Source organism: Labrus mixtus, chromosome 16 (assembly GCF_963584025.1).
Source record: "Labrus mixtus chromosome 16, fLabMix1.1, whole genome shotgun sequence".
In the NCBI taxonomy this organism is placed as follows: Eukaryota; Metazoa; Chordata; class Actinopteri; order Labriformes; family Labridae; genus Labrus; species Labrus mixtus.
In genome coordinates, this window is record NC_083627.1 from 6,570,908 (window position 1) to 6,584,959 (window position 14,052).

Genomic DNA, 14,052 nt, shown 5'->3' on the forward strand with positions numbered 1-14,052 from the left:
TGGGGGAACTGATTTAAGTTTATTATTAGAAGACTATCAAATCAAATCCTCTGTTTTTTATCCATACAGCTCTAAGTATACGAGCATTATTACTGGTGTTATACATTTTTAAACTAAACTGTGCCAATATATAAACACTTCAAAAAGCAAGAAACAAATATTGGATGTGTGCCCTTATTTGGATCCCTCCTGTGAAAAAACTCACTGAGCGCAGACGAGAAGTGCCAGAATAAAATATGATTCAGCTAGATTCAGCAACCGCAAAGAGAATTTATCATGAAAGAGGAAAAGAGACTTTCCCAACAGAAACCTCTGAAGTACAGTCAGACTGAAAGTTATATGGGGTGCATCACATTTAGTCTTTACTAGAAAACAGTTCCTCTGCTGTTATTGCTTTTCCACCTGCATGCATCGCCCACAGCTGAAGTTTACAAGTGGAAGCCGTCTGTGGGTTTTGTTAACAGCCATCATGGGAAGTGTAGGAGATCACTAATTTCAGTATGAATAGACGAGGCAGGCAGATGTGTAGAGGTGTAGTTTGAAACAGAAAACTCACCATATCTAGAAATTACCAACTGCAACTATCTGATCTAATCAACAGCATGCATCATAGTGCCCTTAGGCAAGGCACTTTACAACTGAAATGTCCCTACTTTATTCACTTAGAAGTTGTCTTCACCACCATCCTATGCATTCTGAAACGTCGTATTATTGGTATCCCAGTCTGGGAATTCCCCTTGCGTTACGGAGATGCGGAAGCACGACGAGAAGAGAGACAGCGGGAGCTACTCGTACACACACAAACTCAGACATGCACACACACAGTGCTGTTCTCCCCTGCTGGCTCTTCCGATCCTGTCTAGCCCCTTTAACACCTCTGTTTCTACCTCCGAAGCAGGCACAGAGGGGTGATCATCTTGTCCCCCCATAACTTCTCCGCAATATTCATACTGAAGCCGAAAAGTCACAGGGATGTAAATATCGAGCCCTGCACAGCAGTCTGAATAGGGCTACTGTGTATCATTAACCAGAGTGTGGAAAATCCAAAATCCAGAGAAAAAAAACACAAACAGCTTAAAAATTGAGCCTTTTAAGATGCCAAACAAAACATGTCACCTTACACTTGCCGTAACTCGTGTGAATAATTCCAAAATTAGATGTTTGAACTTGACATCAGCGAAACCTACAATCACAAAATTATGTAAAGCACCAAATTGAAGCCACTTTTTGAAGCATAAGCTGAAATAATTACACCCTTTTCTTTACAAAAGTGGATGCACTGTGATTTAAAATTATAAAAAAATGCAGGCCATGAACACACAGCGTGCACAGCGACTGTCAGGCTTTCCTGTGTGTGAGGCCCCCATGTTTGTTTGGCCAGCATGTCCCGGCTCGTGCAAACCTGTTGTCTATTCTCTCGGCTTTGTATGGGTCACTGGAGCCACTGTACACACACACTTCCAGGAAGAGAGGCCTGCTGTAACATCGAGAGACGATCACCGCAGCACTGACCTGAAACCGCCATTCGACAACACACCAGAGAAATGCTGACGTCACTCGCCGGACCTTTTTCCAGAGTCTGCGTGTCCGGACTTGGCTCAGGAGTAATCAGGAATGTGATCAGGTCAACCTTTGCACTGACCTGATCGCTAACAGTAACCACATAATGAGAGGAAAACCAGGGAAAAGGTATTTCCTGTGAGAGACGCTGGCATTTAGGGGTCTTTTGGTTATGGCATTTCCCTCATAAATGGATTCTGTTGTGATTTATGGTACCTATGGGAGAGGCCTGATCCAGCTTTGACACTCATGTTAGCAGCCTTATCTTACTGCGACTGACTGGTACTGCTAAATTAACCTAAAACCTCTTGAAAGACACAAAGGGCTTTGCCAAAAATAAAGAATAAAACCACAACACTGACAGCCACAAAAACCACCACACTAAGACTTAGCACTTTCCTTTACACTTCTGGTAAACTTTAATGGTTTTTACTTTGTTTTCTGTGGTGGTTTTAAAGATTGTTTTACTTACTATCCATGCTCTGGTGCCACTTGATGTATTTTGGTTTTCATGTATTATATTTGTGTAGTTTATTTCAGTCAATGAGCCTGTGCTGCCTATGTTTTATGGTTTTACATAGCTGCGAAACAAAGGTCTCCACAGGGACGATAAAGTGAAGTCGAAGGGGGGAAATAATTGGTCAATTAAATTGCCAATATGTCTGCATCTAATTTTCCATTTGCTGATTGCTCTTCTGGTTTTTTAGTGACAAATCTAGTCAATGTTTGGTCATGTTTGGTCACCAAAATGGTGAAAAATGTCTTCCAGTGATTCTCAAAGCTAAAGATGATGACTTCAAATGTTTTGTTCACAGCCCAAAATGTTCAGTTTGATGCCATAGAGGAGGAGCAGAAGTGATCATTCCTAGTAGCTCTAACTATTTCTTTTAGAGTGATTAATTGTTTCATTCATTGATTTATCAAAAAGGTACTGTTTCCAGCTTCTTTAAAAACCGGATTTGCAGCTAGTTTTACAACATTTATGAATGTAAATAAAGAGCCATCCAAAAAACAAAAGATGCGTTTTAAGGAAGTAATTTCTGGCTCTGGGACCACCCCATTTTTCATATTTGTTTGACATTTTACAGACTCAGGACTCAGCCCTTTAATCCCCTCTTTTCTGATGTTAAGTAACGTAAGCAGCAGACATTAGCAGCACATGACACCGCAGCATCTCCACTAAATGACAGAGAGACAGACAGCGTGTCCCAGAAAAACAGAGACAGCTACACCACATCACCATCACCTCTTCTCAAATGTTCCCTGAGACAAACAGCTTGGCCTCAACTTGCGTAATTGTGTCGTCTCTTCTGCTGCTACTGCCAGCAGCATAATTCAGTATGATGAAGAGACCGTAACACAACAGAGGAAAATCACAGGGTCATATATTCTAACAAAATGAGCGTGGACTTATTAGCACGATTTCAATCTGCATAAAATATACGTCTAGTTGTTCTTCCTGTAGTTATGACAGACTGAGTCAACTGCCCACAACCAAATGGTCTTCCTCAAGGGCAATTTGGTCTCCAGTAAAGTCAAACACTCACTTTGTTGTGACCACATCAATGTCAGGTAGAGCCGCACACTGACAGACATATGGGGGACCACGTTCAGACAGGTTTGCACGGCGCGCACACACACATTTACGCTCACAAACACATAAATACACTCACAGCCATAAACAGCAGCACAGACCTCACCAGACTTAACACCAGCTAATTGCTCATGTATGGCTCCTTTCACTCCACACACACACACACACACACATAAAGCATGCCTGGGCCGTCTACAGCTGTGACGTCTCACATGTGGCTGTGTGTTGATATAAGGAGTAACACAAGTGGAAAATTGGAGCTGGTGGGGCCAGACTGCTGACTTCCTGATAGGAAGAGAGTGGAGGTTGACCCATATATACATAAAGTCGTCAACTGGCTCCAACACAGAGGGAAATACAAAGAGGGCAGACAAAGGGTCAGTGTTGCTCCATGCATAATGCGATGTGGATGCAGATCAGGGTTACTCAATGTGATGATAATAGCACGGCTCTTATGGGTGGCAAAGGGAGTTTCTATACATTGATCAGATCGTGTTTTTCTAATCAGATAATGTTTGATATTGCTGCCAGTTATGTAGTAAGTCTTTACAAAAACAAGGTAATTTTAGTTAATTAACCTGTGCCTAAATTGTCTGTAACACATTTTAAGAATAAAACTGTTTGAAAAAATGCCGACAAAGGATGTTCTAGTTAAAAATCAGTGTGTCGAGAGAGGCTGGGAGCTGAGCTGCTGCGAATATAAGATCTGATTTTTGAGCTCATCTTGTTTTGAGGTTAGTCTCTTTACGGTCTCCTCCTCTCCACAACAAGTGACCCACTAATTTCAGGACGCTCTTCAATAGGCAGAGTGTACAGTAAGGGGGCTGCTAGCTGAGCTTCCACCGATGACCATTTAATTATAGTGAAGTAATTATTTTCATAAACAATTTCCTCTTCTTTGGACTATGATGAAAGTTGAATTTAATTTTGACCTTCATTTTTAAATAAATACATCCTCTTTCTTCACCAGCAGCTGAAACAAGGTTTACTAGTGTGGAGTGGATGTCTGGGCCAACTTCTACTTTCCTTTAAAGCTAAATTCACAGACTGACTGAAGTCTCTATTTATCATGATTATCAAGAATAAGATTGTTCTATATAATCTATGGAGGTCTTTTAATTACTAAGCCCTCATGGGTAGACCTCTATATATAAAAAACAACTTTCGACTTGTCCCTCATACTGACCAGCGTAAAAGCTTCATAGCTTCATTTAGATTAGTGACTCACCGGAGTTAGTACGATTCACTCTGTAAAGGCTGAAAAATATGAACTAACGAAACCTACAAACAAAGTTGGCTGTCTTTAAAAAGCCGAGCAGACACACCAATAAAAGTTTGGGCTTCTTTACGCAGCTTTTTAAGCCTTCCCCTGCTGCGCTGCTAAAACAAGGACGTCTACTTTTAAAGCTGAAAGGAAGTGTGTAGCATAACCTTGCTAATCCGAGCCGGTGGATAATGGAAGTCATTAGGAGAGAATACAATGTTCAGACGTCTGAAATAGACCTCAATGACACGTTGGGCAGAGTGGTGCTTATTTAGAGTTTCCTTATGTAGGCTAACATTTGTTTTTGTCCATTTGCAATTAACTGTTTCCTGTGATTTTGAACTTAAACGTTATTGCTTATGGTGTCACAGTATCCAGCGTTTTTTTTAATTCATGCATGATGACCTAAATAGTCCTGATCTATAAAAACAGTTGTTTGATGGACGACACACTCAGTTGTTTGTTTCAGTGTCGGGTTACTTGAGTTTTCTCATTATTGTTTTGCGATATGAAAAAGTCTTCTGAGGCAGTGCAGAGACTTGAAACTCATATCTCTAATTATAATGTTGTGTTGTGGTGCGGCTTTCCCCTCTTAAACTTCCATTATGCGCACTGGATCTTTGTCTGCCCAAGATTACCATGCGAGACGTCTGACTAAACTGAATTTGAGAGCACCTTGAACGCACAATGGAGGAGAAATTACAGAAGGAAAATCATACTCATTTCAAAGACCATAAATGTGTTTGGAAAAATGAGTGGAATTTGAGATAGTTGCGCCACAGAAGTCTGAAATCTGTTTAAATTCCTGAAGCGTATTCGGTTAAGCTGTTAATTATACTGCTGGTGTCAAAGGTGAAACAGTTCTTCTTGCTCGGAGTCGTTCAGGAAGAAAAGAAAATGCTGAATCGTGTAAACAAAGACACACTGTGTTTCCTTGTTTATTTTTAGAGTCCGACACAGAACTTTATCTGTCATGTTATCTCGGTTAACCTTCTCTACAATCCCAAAACTTATCAATTGGCAATGGCAGCTGGTTCCAGTTTGTATCTTTAGCTGCAGGCAGTGGTGTAATGATGGGTGGAAAAGTGATCTCCAGCTTGAAACAATGAAAATGCATCATCACCAACACGGTCATAAATCAATGAACATATCTTTTGCCAATCATTAAAAATAAATGTGTGCCAAAACGCTGAGTAAACGCATCAGTTAATTACATTTGCATAACAAACATACCTGTTTAAACTGCGCCTTTGTTCTTTGGGCTCAAGGGGAAACTTTGTGGGTGCACAGGTACTTAAGAGGTTTGTTACATTTGGTGTTTGCTTTACGCATTTGTTCCACTTAATTTGAGTCTAAGGCATCCACTAAATCTGCCGTGCAAAGCTATCGCAGGGGTCAGCGCTCTTTGACCCCTGACCCCTGTCTGCTTTACCACTGAGCCAGGAAATTATGCGAACCTCCTCTTGCCCTCACTGTAAATTTCACAACATTTGGAGCAAAACTTGGTGGAAATAAGTTTTTTTTTTTTTACACTTTTACACAGGGGAAACGGTGGCCACCCTGAGTTAGACTCTCTTTATTTGGGTTTTGAGAAACAATAACATGAGGCTCAGGTCGGATCCACGCTTTGCCTAGCGCCATAATTTTGTCACACTTTTCCCCCTGGAGCTGGACCCGTTTGTTAGCATGCTAACCAGCTAGCCTCCACAACTCTGCTTGCTTGCTTGCTGCCCGTTGTTGTTTTCACTTGAAGAAAAACCGCAGCGGATACAATGTCTGAAATAAATGCGGCGGTTAACTCACCCGAGTCTCCCGGGGTTTTCATCTTCGTTGCCGTCTTCTCGGCGACTTTCTTCGTCGACTCGTAACTTTCAGACTCTTGAGTTAGCCAGCCGTTAGTTAGCGAAGTTAGCTCGCGAAGTTAGCTCGCGAAGTTAGCAGTGACACCCCACTCCTTCCTCCGGTGTTCGTTCTCCTTCAGAAAGAGGCTTAAAAGTTACAAAAAAACACCCGCTAACTCAACACAAGCGTGCGTGTTTTTATCTCGACACATCGGGGGCTTGTTGTAAAAAAAAAGTTTTAGAATGATTAAATTTGATTGAGAAGAAGAGGGGGTTCTGATGAAACAGAGGGAAAAGTTGTCCGGAGTCTCTGAGGAGGAGGAGGAGGAGGAGGAGGAGGGGGGGGAGAATCCAGTCGCCTGGGTCTGAATGGCGCAGGTCGAAGTTTGGAGGAGTCGTGCTGCCGTGTGTCGGTGCTGGAGCAACGGAATGCAAACGACTAAATCTTCATCCCGTTTGTTGCAACGATGTCGCATGGTCGATTCCTCCTCCACATCATCATCGTCCTCTCCACCAGCAGCAGCAGAAGAAGAAGAAGAAGAAGAAGCAGCGGTTCTTGTGTCAGGAACAAGCAAAAAGAAAAAAAAAACCCGAGCCGAACTCTTTCTGTGTTTTCTCTGCGCCTCTCTTTCTCCGGCACGGACTTTTTCTTTTTCCACTCACTCACTCACTTCGTGCTCTATCTCAACACCCCCTCCCTTCCTCTGTCGGGGTGTCGTGTTTCGCTCTCCTCCTGCCACACGGGGCCGCCCACGCTGACCCACGGAGGGAGGGAGGGGGGAGAAGAACTGAACGCCCACTTGTTGCCAAAGATCGTCTATGTTTTCAGGAGCTTGCTTTTACTCAAAGTTGAGTTGGGAGGAGATTTTTCTTTGAAGTTTTGACCGACAAACTAATCAGAATCAGAAATACTTTATTAATCCCCAGTGTTAAAGGAATACAGCTATGTATCAAACACGTGCTAATGAAGAATAAACTATGTTTAAAGTGCAGAGTGTTTAAGAAAATAAGCTATATATAAAGTTCAGTAGCCTAGTAACAGTAGAAATATTACAAGAGTATTGCACAGTATGTTTAAGTATATTTCACATTGTGTTCATGGACAGATTATTGACCAGTTAGGATTCTGAATAATGCACAGTCAATAATGCACAATGAATAATAAGAGGAAACTAGGTATTGTACACCATATAGTGCAAAGATTTTTTATTTCACTTTCATAAGTTTATAAAAGTGCATGGTATGTTGGATTAATTAGAAACATTTAGGCTATAAAGTATAAACCCCCAGAGGCATGAGAACCAGTCTGATTAACCTCCTTAAGTTCTCCAAACTCATTTGAAATTCTTTTCCCATTTACATCAAATAAAACACATTTTATTTTATAACTATCATAGCAATTTGTGGAAAACCTTGACTTTTTCTTTAATATAGTTTTCCTGTTGCAGACATGAAGCTAGCGTCCGTCTTCACACTGAGGTCAGTTTCCTCCGTTTTTGTTTTTTCTTTGGCAGTTTTAAAGTTTTATTTGTAGCCCGGGGATAAGGAACCATGACACCATGACCTAAAGTTAACTGAATAAATAGCAAACACTTTTTGCAATACATTTTCTTTTTTGGCTGCCTACCATTTCCTGTTCCAGTTTCTGTTTGTAGGCCGTTGTATATATTTCAGTATGTGTGCACAATGGCCACAAATAAAAATGATTTTTTTAAATCATATTAATAATTTAACGACTATTATCTGTATAACTGCATTTGTTTTTGCATTGTTTATTGGTTTAAAAGCTCCAAACCAAAAGATTAACCTTCATATAATACAAAAAAAACTACAATTGATCATTCTCTCCAAAAATAAAGTATTGACTGATTTTCTGAAAAAAAAAAAAAAAAAGATTGTGAATAATAGTCTATCTTTCAATAAATGAATAGAGTTATTGTTAAAGCTATTAAAATTCAGGTTGTTCAAAACAAATGACAAACAATGATATTGGCAGTAACACAGAATCAGTTTAATCCTGTTTCTTGTTGTGCGTCAACGATGTAAGTTTTTATATTTCATTCTGAGTGACACGTCGTCGTGTACGAAGATCTTTGATGAGGACCAGTCGCTGCTGCCGCTGCCCGGAGCTCCGCCGCTGCCTCATAGATTTGTCGCCCCGCTCGCTTTCGGTTGCCGCGTCACGGCGTTGCTGTGGAGACCCGTCACCGCCGCGGGTGATGAGAGGAGCCGTGTTTACCTGTAAACTGCGACAGCGATGCTGCCAGGGAGCCGTCACCCGCCATGTTTTACCCGGGGAAGGACGGCCAATCCACAGGTGTTTTGTCCCACAGGATTGGACGGTGCACGGCACTGAAATTCACATTCACTATTGCGGCACTATCACACACACACACACACACACACACACACACACACACACACACACACACACACACACACACACAGCTCTTTTCTCCCACACTCCTCCTCTTCCTCTTTAATGAAGGGCCCTTCAGCTCTTACATCAGCTCTGAGGAGGCAGCAAGGAAAGAAAGAAAAGGAGCAGTAATAACTGAAGAGCCTGAGCTGGAGGAAAATGAAGTGGAAGCTCAAGTGTGTGGACTGAAGGTAGCCCCCCCCCCCTACCTTTCTCCCTTTTCTCCATCTAATCAGTCATCCCACCTTTTTCCTTCCCTCCTTCCATCTCCTCTTCGTCCCTCCTCTTCTCTCCTCGTTTGAGTGGCAGTGTGTGGGAAGTGAAGGCCAGCGGGTGGGTGAAGTATTACATACGATTGTCACACTGTCACAACCGCACGCACATCAACACAACATAAAACATCTCATCATCCACCACGGCTTTCTGCTGTCCCACACTCGTTCTCCTCCTCCTCCTCTGTGGGCACCTCTCCTCCACCAGATTCAGTCTCCTCCTCCTGACATGTCCCCGTACATCACACTCCTACTCCGCTCCTCTGTGTGGGTCCTTCATCCTCCTCACATTTGTAACTTCATCTCCCACTATCTTTTTTTCGCCTCCTCACCTACCTATCTCACCTCGTCTCTTCTGGCGTCCCTCTCTTCCTACAAACATGTCCGCAAGTGCAACTTTCCCTCCTCGACTGATTAGGCCTGCAAGTTATTATCTTTTCCATGAAATACATAGTTCACATGTTGTGAGATATGACTCTTTTGAGCTTTCTTGGGTAATTCTTTTAAGGCTTCCTGCAGCGACCAATTGGGTGTATCTTAGCTTGAAGACTGGGAGAAGATGGAAACATTCAAAGGGTCAGTTAGTTGTAGAATTTGTCGATGCACTTCTCGAGGTCTGACTACAGGTCATATCATCCCAGTGAGCTCTAAGCAGGATGTCAACGTTGAAATATGGTCGAGTGATGGAGTCAGTCTGCCTAAGACCTTTTTTTCAAACATTTTCGACTGGGTAAAATACGGCTATAACATCAACGTGTCAGACAAGACTTTGCCAGACACGGTTTTGATGTTTGTGCAATTGTAGGAATGAAAGGGTGACGAAAAAAACAAGAATTTTTTGCAGTGTTGGGTTGTATCTATCTACCAGGGTACGTACTTTCTACAAATTCTATGTTTCCTGCAACAATCATAAATACGACTACGTGAACAACAAGGTTCTTAGACAAAGTAAAGGCCCTGACACACCAAGCGGACGGCAAAGAACTAGTGGCGACGAACGCCGACTGCACTTGAATCGCGGTCGCTTACTGGCCGACGATCTCCTTGGTGTGTCAGGGCCTCAAAGGGAGTACTATAAGAAGAATCAAAAAAAAGTTTTTCCAGATGACGGTCTAGTACCGACAGTGTGCAGGAGTTTCCTTTAAAGCTTTGATGTGCACTTTGCTCTCCTACTCGCCCGTCATGTAATGGATGTTTGAAGGTTTTTTTTTCTATTAAGAAGAAGAAAGTAGGACATGGGCAGGTGCTTAGGCAGTGCAGCTCTGACTATGACGATAGAAAGAAACCTGAGTGCTGACGGAAATGATTGATACCTGATGGAAAATAATCCAGGGGACACAGTTGAAGTGCATTGTGGGATTGAATGTCAGCTCAGTCGAATGTGTAATTGGTTTGTTGGTGACGGTGATGCACTGCACAGAAATACAACCATTTCACCCGAAACATAAATGAGGTACGATTTGAAAATCACCACTTGGTGTCCTAGTCTAGCGATAACTGTTGCTAGGTTACAAAACGTAACTTCTGCTTGCCTCTGTGTGTCAAACATGAACTTTTACTCAAGGGTAATGTCACAAAGAAAACATGAAAACAATAGGAAGGAGTCCTGGCATTAGCAGCGGCGAGCCTCGAAAAAGACGAGTCAGGATAGTTTCTCCTCCGTCAGTGATGTTGACAAAGCCGATATCAGAAGCCCCGCCCCTTCTTTGTTATGATTGGTCTGTGAGGGAGAAGTGAAGGTGAATGCCGTGTGCTGAAGTTGTGCTTAAACAAAGGTGCTTGCAAGCAGAAAAGTAAAGCGCTGTGATTTTTTTCTCAATATGCCAGACATTTATCTTAAAGTGTATTTTGCTTGGTATTTCTGAGATATAGCGTAATGACTTGACCGACATCTCCGGTGGTGTATACACTTCTTAACACCTCATACAACTCCAACTTAAAAAAAAAACAACAACTATCCATTGAAGCCAAGCTAAGCTAACTAGCTGTTTCATATTAAATGAACAGACATGATAGCTGTATCAATCTTATCGACCAACTAATTCAAGAAAGCGAGTAGAACCATGAAAACCGTCCTGATGAAATGAATTTATACCACAAGAACACTGAGATACTTCAGCAGCATTTCTCTCTCTCTCTCTCTCTCTCTCTCTCTCCTGGAACAAACTACGTCACTGAGCACCGTCATGGCCGTCATCTGGGCACATTTCACCTCCTTCATGTTCTTCTTTTGGAATTAGAAGAGGTGAAAACTTCATGTATGACCACGTTGAAAGCCGCAGCTGTTCAAAACGCAGAGTAGAGCCGTTTCTGTTAGAATGAGCACGCGGCTCCAACAGGTTGTGATGAGTGTCGAACGTACGTCATTACTCCACTGCTGGACGTGTGATGTCTGTCCAGTGTGCATGTTCTTAGTCAAAAACAAAACGATCTTTTAAATGGATAAAAATAGCTACGTTGTTCAGGGTATAATTCCAACAGGATCATGAACACCACACTTTTTCAAGATATGGTTCACAGGATGGAAAGGGATTTGTGTCTCTCTTAAAGTGTGTTTTATGATACCTCTAACGGTCGCGTTCATTGTTTTATGATGAGCAATTAAGGGTGTGAAAATGCTGAACAAATATCACAAAGTTTACGGTAACATCTCGAGTTGTCTGAACACAAAGACGTTCAATTTGACAGCAAAGGAGACAAGAAAACGTTCTTTTTTAAAGGTTGAATCTTTGCCTAAAAACATAAAAACAAGCTCATTAATTAATCAGTTTATTCAAAGACAGTCTGACCCCTCCACAGCAGGAGATGCTCGAGTGTTTTGAAGTGCATGAATAATGGCTGAGTTCCATTTAGCTTCTCAGCGTCTTGTGTTGTTCATAATGAATCATGTTTTTTATTTCTGTTGAAGCTTCCTCTCACTGTTGGGCAGCTCAGCGTCATCGTCGGTGTTTTCGCGTTCTCTGAACCGATCAGAGTGCCTTCCTGTGTTCTGTTTGTCACTTTCCCTCGCTCTGCTCTGCTGCTGACCTTTTGCTCCACCTGAGGACACGCTGAGACTTAACCCCGAGTGACGTGTGAACACTCCGCCCTGCATGACGTCGTCAGAAAGGAGGAGGTGTTTAAGGGGTTGACAGACTGAAGAGAGTCGTTCTTCCTCAAACTGTGTGATGCATATGATTTAAAAAAAAACAAAAAAAACATCCTCTCACCAAACCTTCTTTTTAAAAAATGTGGAAGGTCTTCAGAGAGCTCATCAGATGAAAATCCTCATAATTTCCTCAATTCAATGTGTATGTTGTTCTGGCAATTTATAAATAATTATTGGTAACTAAAGATATATATTTTCAGATTTAGTTTAAAGCGAGATGGGATTAGGCCCTGTCTCCACCTAGCTTTTGTCCCGGGCGCTGGTTGTGCGCTCAAAAGTGTTTTTATAAAGCGTTTGAGAAGAAAAGCGCTGCACGTTCGTCCTGTCTCTACGACAACGGTCTGTTGACATACGGCCGCTGTATGACCGACACAGACGCATGTTTTATATTTTAGATCATTTTTTTAACCAGATCAGACACGGAGCAAAGAGGATGTGGGTACAGGAAACGATCCATAGGCGGCAAAACTAAAACTACAGGGAATATCATACATTTGGAAAAGAGCGCCGGTGAGGTCAAGAGCGCCTTTCTGAAAAGTTTTTCAACTTGAGCGCTCGGAGCAGCCGCACGAAAAGAGGCAGAGGTATTCTCCTCTCTCTGCATGTTTAATGCGCTAATTTGTTTGTATGTTTTTTTTTTTACTGATTTTTAAACAGTTTTCCAACCCAGAATGAGAAAAAAATGTTCTTCATTTGGCGTCTGTAGCAGATACTGTTTTTGACATTTCCCCTGCAAAACTTCCACACAAATAAACAGTCCTGCAAATCCAACACCAAAACAAAGATTTGGAACACTAGCCTAGAGTATCACAGAAGGACTTCCTCCTAACACATGGGGTGAAATATGTGAGAAGTATCATGAGGCCAGTTTATTCTCTGTGGACATCTTGAGGCAGAGCGGCGTCCACAGTGGAAAGCAGAGTGTCTTGATGTAAGCAGAGGGACACAGAGGGCAGCGTGTCTGTTGTGTAGATGGCGGTGTCGGGGGATTCAGACATTATCGTCTACATGTGAAAGCATGGTGAACAAAGGGCTCAGCGGGAGGTGTGACGGCTGCATACGTGTGAATTGGTGCTGTGATTGGGACTAATTGATCACCAGAGTCACCAGCAGTTCATTAGAGGGCCGGTAATGACCCTCATCAGTAAACAGGAGCCATCAATCACCGCTGATTGGTAAATGATGAAGACTTACAAGAACAGAACGATTCATGATTAGAATATTTTAAACACCTGATGAGTCAAAGGATTACTCACTGTGGGCCAAATGACATCACACTTTACCCACAGAGGGGTTCGTTGTGACTCAGTCTTATGGGGTTGCTTTGTGTTCCACTGTTCACTTACAAGTGCCAAATAAGTTTGAACACCGGACAGTGAACCTCGAGTTCAACCACAAAACAGTCAAAAAGATGTGTGATACTCGAAACGAAAAAGGACGCACAGGATTGTGTATCAGTCTTTACAAAAAAAAAAACAGTGACATGTGCTGTTACCACCATCTGCACTCCTGAAAATATCGCGATCATTTCAGGAGGACCGCTCCGGAGATTCTCTCGACCTAGCCGTTCACATATGCTCCTCGCAGCGGGAGACGATGCCTGTCAGAGGGGAGGGGGATCGGGGGATTTCCTGAGGTAAGAACTTTACACAGAGTTTCTCCTGACAGACCCCTGGTATTATTTTCTGCAGCAGGTTCAAGTGAGCTGATGAACGCAGCAGGATGTCATCATCATTTAAAAAACACTGTATCTAAATATAGAGCCATCTAAGGGGAATCTGACTTGAAGTTATAATGTGACTCATGGATGAAGTCAAATCCACTGCAGCATTTCTACAATAAATACTCAAAAAGGGGAATTGAGGTTTTCAAGCCGTCTCCCTGTTATCAAAGCGCCACACAGAGTGACGATCAGCTCTTTGTTTTGGTTGGTAAGTGTTTTCTATCCGAGGAA

General features: G+C 42.3%; 1 protein-coding gene across 1 annotated transcript in view; it reads right to left on the reverse strand.

Moving 5' to 3' along the window:
* erf (Ets2 repressor factor) overlaps nucleotides 1-6,394 on the reverse strand; it is a 38,428-nt gene extending 32,034 nt beyond the window's left edge. The window contains exon 1 of the mRNA XM_061058982.1: nucleotides 6,222-6,394. Within this exon, the coding sequence (XP_060914965.1) occupies nucleotides 6,222-6,243 (22 nt within the window). The 5' untranslated portion in view covers nucleotides 6,244-6,394. The remainder of the gene's footprint in view (nucleotides 1-6,221) is intronic.
* Nucleotides 6,395-14,052: the final 7,658 nt, after the last annotated feature.